The following is a 5,818-nucleotide window of genomic DNA, read 5'->3' on the forward strand; positions in this document are numbered from 1 at the left end:
ACCTTGGGATTCTCTAGTATGAAAAGAATATTGGACAAGTTGAGATCTGAGGATGGCGTAAAGAAAGGTGCGTCGTTGTTAGAAAAGGAACGCACTAGTGTGAATGATATGACAATGGTGGTGAAGATATCGTAGGCCTTGGAGAAATAGCCTGTAAAAAGCCGGGAAGACAGGGAGTGTAAAGAACTCCATGCCGGAGGTATCTTCACGGAAACGACGCTGAAATAAATCCACAGATTCTCGGTGGGGCCAGTATGCCAAGCAGACATGTTTTCCATGGGATCCTGCCAGCTCGAAGCTATCATACAGATTGTGGACATAGGCGCGATCAGGGCTAGATAGATTGGCGTCAGTTATATCCCACGCCATCCTGACGTCCTCATTTCTAGACGCGTCAACAGTCAGAACTTTGATGGCCACAAACGGGTACGTGTACGCATCCGGTCTGGAAGGAAACCCTCGATTAGCATTCATGTCGACAGACTAACTCTTCAACTCACTCGCCAATGTACTTGGCGAGCCATACGGTTCCGCTGCTCCCATAACCAAGTTTTCCAATAACGTGGTAGACCGTGTTCAAGACCTCGCCTAACGCGACTGGATAATAAATGCGTGGATCATAGTCTGGAAGGCTTTCTTCCTCAACGAGGATGTCGGGGCCTATGATGATTGGGTCTGGTACCGCCATGGAGCAGGCAAAGTGAGAGCAGTATTTCGATCAGGGAGGATGAGAGAAGATGGGAAAAAACGAGGTACGTTCTGTCGTCCTTTCGGTGTCCTTTTAACTGGCTCGCTGCGCCACATTCGGAGGAATGAGTAACAGTAGAACTCGGCTCTTTCCGGATGAGGTTCGGTCGACATATCGAGACAGTTGTTGAAATCTCACGCTCAACGCGATCGTTGCCAATGGCACTGCTCGCCACGACTTTGTGTGAACTTATGAAAGGTATCGTCGTCGGAATGTGTATGAATTCTTATCCACAGAGGTACATCTTCACGAGGCTATGTCCTGTCTTACTGCTTCCACTCACGGCTGGCCTTTTGTGTCCTTTGCGATTGGTTGAGTGTGGATGCAAAATGTACATCTTGGGGTCCCACCAGGGGAACTCGTAAAGAAGATAAATCCCGAGTACAGAGCGATGTTCTTTAATAGCAAAGGCGGGCCACAGAAGATTAAAAGCCCCCCATTTTTACTATCAGCTTGTTCCAGGACAATCCCTGCGTACAAATTACGATTGGGAGCGTTGGCGCGGTCCGGTTCCTCCGTGATCACGTGTTGCATTGCCGTAGATTCCCGCTTCGTAGCCACAGCCAAGACCATCAGTAGCCATTCCCGATTCCCTCTCTTGGACCTAGCAATATGGTTCCACGAGAATGAAGGGACATTTGAAGCCATGTTTTATATGATCCCGGATTCTTCATACAAACAGATGTTCATTGAATTTCTGAAGTGGATGCTCAGATGGCTTCCGGAGGAACGGGCGTCCATCGATGAGCTTCGCGGTGATCCATAGATGTCGGTCGCTAATTTTCCGAGGGGTCAGCGAAGGTAATGATGACAAAGATATGTTCTAGAATCGATGTCTGTCGTCCGTCGGTGAAAACACTTGTAATCAGTCAGTCCGCGTCGTGGATAAGTTATACCTTGCATCCCCCAGCATCGGTTGTGTGCCAGACCGACTAACCTCCAGGACAGTCTCCGTCGTCATATACTGCAGTCAAAAAACCGTAACAACCATTGTATTGTGTTTCCCAGAAGTTTTATCTAAGTACAAGCCCCTTCGAGTTTCAACCATCCTCACCCCGATGAAGTTACCGGGAGCGTGGTGCTCTGGGTGTGTCAGTGTTCATCTTTTCATGCCCACATCGCAGGTAGCCCTTTCATACATCTATTGCATTTCAGCCATGAATTACCCATGAATGTGATTTCAACTTCCGGCCAGAGGTTTAAAACCACGCGTGATCCAGAAAATGCATTACACGGTCATTCCGCCAAATATAGCTCAGCAAGCTAAAGCTGCAGATATATTGCGTATATCATACTCTACATAGTCTGAGATCATTCTTCTGAATCGATCCAGAGGCTCGTTCAAGATCGTGGAATCCATTGCGCAGATTCATCCTTGTAAGCTGAGAACTTTGATTCTTCATTGCAGATAGATCTACAGATATTATATCAGGATCAGTTGAGCGGCACGATCAATTCAGACGTACCTGTCCCGATACGTTTGAAGAGGAACGAGAGCCGTGAGTCAATACGTCGCGAACAAAGACAAGCTCAGGTGTCAGCCAGCTGAAAGGAGCTATCAGCGACAATTACGATCATAGTTAAAAATATTTTCGTACCACCAGTTTCCAGACACAGAGATATAATAACCGTTTCCGGGGGCAATAAAGCCTGTAAATTCGACACTCGGCCATGAGTATACGAGCCACACAGAGATATCAGTCACGAACCGCTCTTTGCTCTTACTCGATTTTCCTGTCCACGAGAACTCATGTGAGGTGGTGACAATCAAGATAGCGACCTAGATAGAAATTGCCAAGATGGACGTATCGGTCACCTGTACGTGTCGTGCTTTAGCCCTAAAAATATCCCTTCAGGCCATTTGAAATTACATTAACAGCGAGCTGCTCGACAAATTTATTTGCGATACATGCTGGAGTTCGCGATAATGGCCCAATAGCCAGAACGACTTACCCTGATACTACATTGGTTGTAGCGTTTATAAAATCTAGGTATCTTCGATTAGCGTGTATCTCCTCAGGGCGTAGGAGCCCAGAGAGAAGAGCGGGCTTCCAACAAAGTTACTAGGACCAGCGCGAGTTCAGAGTTGCTTAGCCCCCCCCCCAGCGAGAATCTTGGCTTGCTGGTACGAATTCTCCATCATCTTTACCTCATGTTCACGATGACCCAGCTTGCAGATCTTTGAGCGTCTGGCCTTGACATCTTCCATTACGGGTTTGGAAGTATATCTTGCACCGAATTCTGGTCGACTGTCCCGACTGAGATTACATGTTCCAAATTGTGTGGACGAAGTATACCATCGTTATGATAATCGGCATGGCAGTGGTGGCAATCAATGCGTTCAAGGAAAGATATTTCTCTTCATTTAATGATAATCGGGAGACATTGTTTGTAATATTCTGGACGACAAGACGGGAGTTGTGAGCCTGCACATGTCCCCTCGAAAATCAGGGACCAGAGAAGTGGAAGATGAAAGTTTTGAAATCAACTCCCGTGCCTACCGCTTGATAATCTCGGAGGGAGTCAACATGTATGCTAACCGTTTCGTGGACGGAGGTGCTGAAGGGAGGTAAGACCGTAGCACATTAGATGTCGGATGAACAAGTTTATCCGCGGTCTTCACGAAAAACTGTGGGTACCAGATGGGGTGGGGAAGATTGATTCAGGCTTGAGGGTGTCTACCGAAAGGAAATTAAAAAGATAGTCTAGGCATACCACCCCTTTCTCTACTCTCTGACCGGGAGTTGAACCCAGCATAATACATTGCAATGACAGATGTACTACTGAAAAGGTGAACTTCTGCTGAGGGATCAGATACATAGTGCAATTGAAGAATGATTGTGTTCAGTGATGTAAAGAAGGATTATTTTAATACGGCTGTTGTGGTTTACCAGAGGACAGAGCCTAGCAGAAGGAACATGGAGATGTACGTTTGCAACTTGAATATTCCCGCAACGCTAACAATATGGTTATAGCTTCGTTTTTTTGATTTAAGAAGTACAACCTGCATGCGCTAGCTATTTCCATGTGCCTGCTGGCAACAGACGAGCTGAGGAATCCTGACGCATTGAGCTCGCAGACATACACAGTAATAAAATGCAGCGACTGCCATGACAGGAACACGCTCTTTTCAATGGCACATCGGCTTCGAGTCCGCAAGCAAACTGACAGAAAAAAGAAGATATCCAAACAAGCAATGTCTCCCGAGGAGTCGAACCAGTGGGGATGGGTGAGTAGTACTCGATTCCACTCAGTCAAAGCCGTCCGTGACTTTGAAGCAGCACTTAGGGCTGGGAGTATAACAGAAGTCATGAGCGGTGACGCGGTTATGTCCGCTAATTTCCAATTCAATTTATACGTGAGCAGAGTGAACTGTAACTGTGAACATGAGAAGGATATGGATTTGTAAAAGGAAAGATGGACACCATACTAAACCCTGATGCTGGAGTCGAACCTAGCGGAGACATGCATGTATACTAACCAATACACCACACAGGGTGCTTGTCTGAGAGACGTGTTCAAAGGCTTTTTCAGTGAGGTATATGTGACCATTACACATCGGAGTTTCCCTTCAACCATGAGGACGACGCGTCTAAACCCGCACTCCCAATTTGAACATGCCCTGGTCCCGCTTTGACATCGCATAGACTTCCAAGATCTCAGTTGTTGTGGCTACGAACAGCAAGAAGGAAGTGTGCACTGGGCAAGTCGACCCAGCTAACCAGGAACCTATCAGCAGAGGTGAGCATCAAAAAGGATTCGTAATTTTGAATAAAACCTACACCATTTGGGCGGATATCTCTTCGCCTGGGATTCGAAACCAGTGGGTTTTGCATGGCCAGTACACTACGGGATGCATGAAAGAGGAGAAATCATCATGCTATATTGCGCAGGCAGCTGTATCATCATTTCCCAAAGCTTAGCAGTGGATTCTAGGCAGAAAAGATCATATGATGAGCTCTCCCATTCTTGTATACTACTGGTGGAGAATGACAAAAAATTTGGGAAAGTCTTAGGAGAAACCCTGTATGGACCTCGGTGTAGTGCATAAGGTGTTTCTATGGTGAAGAGAAATATATCTCAGACGGAATTTCCCGACAGGGCTGGGGGGAAGGGAATCAATGGGCGAGCTTTAGCGGCTCCTTGATCTCAGGCTCAGCTGTGATTCTAGCCACAGTTTCTTTTTTTCACTGTTCCTAAGCTGATCATTTCTTTCTACAAACCGGCCTCTGTCACCTTGCACTCAGGCCAAGTTTTGACATTATCGGGAAGGAGATTCCTCGGGCAGGTTCTGTGTCTTCAAGAACCCGGTTTACACTCTTCAGCTAGCTTTTGTAGCTGAATGTCTTATTGCTCTGTCTAATTATTCAAGGCAGCGCATTCTACGCCGAAAGATCACATGTGCGACCGGTTAAATACTCGACGCGCTGGCCCACTGACTGTCCGAGCCTGCACATGTCCCCTCGAAAACCAGGGACCAGAGAAGTGGAAGACGAAAGGTTTGAAATCAGCTCCAGGGCCTACCGCTTGGTGATCTCTGAGAGGGAATCAAGATGTACGCTGACAGTTTCGTCGACAGAGGTGCTGAAGGGGGTAAGACGAGGGATGGATATGACTCAGCAGATTGACCAATTGCAGAGTGCAATAAATTTCTTGAATGATGCCTAATATATTGGTATTTTGTCCCTCCTGTGGCACGGAATGTTTCAATATTGTTGGCAAGCCAGACAGTTCAAGTTCCGCTCACTCCATACCCAAGCTTTCCAATGACCTTGTAGATACCATTGAAGACTTCGCCTAGTCTGACTGGATAATAACAACGTACATCATATTATGGAAGGCGTTCTTCCTCAACGAGGATGTTGGGGTCTATGATAGTAGCATCTGTTTCCGCCATGGAGCAGGCAAATTAAGAGCAATACTTTGAGTAGAGGGGGTGAGAGAAAGAGGAAACGCGATGTGTTCTAGTGTCCTTTCTGCAGCTTTAGCTTGCTGAGCTATATTTGGCGGAATGACCGTGTAATGCATTTTCTGGATCACGCGTGGTTTTAAACCTCTGGCCGGAAGTTG

The 5,818-nt window shown here is 46.7% G+C and overlaps 4 protein-coding genes across 4 annotated transcripts; 1 reads left to right on the forward strand and 3 right to left on the reverse strand.

Annotated features, from left to right (window-relative positions):
- Positions 1 to 78: 78 nt before the first annotated feature.
- On the reverse strand, positions 79 to 688 carry BT62DRAFT_1014431 (uncharacterized protein; the record flags this gene model as incomplete). Its single annotated transcript, XM_043178215.1, has 2 exons — positions 79 to 445; positions 501 to 688. The coding sequence occupies 2 exons, from the start codon at positions 686 to 688 to the stop codon at positions 79 to 81; spliced, it is 555 nt and encodes a 184-aa protein (XP_043032575.1).
- A 155-nt stretch (positions 689 to 843) lies between these two features.
- On the forward strand, positions 844 to 1,514 carry BT62DRAFT_1014432 (uncharacterized protein; the record flags this gene model as incomplete). The annotated part of the gene is made up of 2 exons (XM_043178216.1): positions 844 to 964; positions 1,066 to 1,514. The coding sequence occupies 2 exons, from the start codon at positions 844 to 846 to the stop codon at positions 1,512 to 1,514; spliced, it is 570 nt and encodes a 189-aa protein (XP_043032576.1).
- Positions 1,515 to 2,019: 505 nt separating this feature from the next.
- BT62DRAFT_939298 (uncharacterized protein) lies at positions 2,020 to 2,525 on the reverse strand. Its single transcript, XM_043187703.1, has 4 exons — positions 2,458 to 2,525; positions 2,347 to 2,398; positions 2,215 to 2,293; positions 2,020 to 2,162 (listed from the first exon to the last, which is right to left on the reverse strand). The coding sequence occupies exons 1-4, from the start codon at positions 2,498 to 2,500 to the stop codon at positions 2,148 to 2,150; spliced, it is 189 nt and encodes a 62-aa protein (XP_043032577.1). The 5' UTR covers positions 2,501 to 2,525; the 3' UTR covers positions 2,020 to 2,147.
- Positions 2,526 to 3,867: 1,342 nt separating this feature from the next.
- On the reverse strand, positions 3,868 to 4,300 carry BT62DRAFT_939299 (uncharacterized protein; the record flags this gene model as incomplete). The annotated part of the gene is given in 4 exon segments (XM_043187704.1): positions 3,868 to 3,956; positions 3,975 to 4,066; positions 4,078 to 4,190; positions 4,214 to 4,300. The coding sequence occupies 2 exon segments, from the start codon at positions 4,298 to 4,300 to the stop codon at positions 4,101 to 4,103; spliced, it is 177 nt and encodes a 58-aa protein (XP_043032578.1). The 3' UTR covers positions 3,868 to 3,956; positions 3,975 to 4,066; positions 4,078 to 4,100.
- Between the last annotated feature and the right edge of the window lie 1,518 nt (positions 4,301 to 5,818).

Source organism: Guyanagaster necrorhizus (genome assembly GCF_019112545.1).
Source record: "Guyanagaster necrorhizus MCA 3950 unplaced genomic scaffold BT62scaffold_123, whole genome shotgun sequence".
NCBI lineage: Eukaryota > Fungi > Basidiomycota > Agaricomycetes > Agaricales > Physalacriaceae > Guyanagaster > Guyanagaster necrorhizus.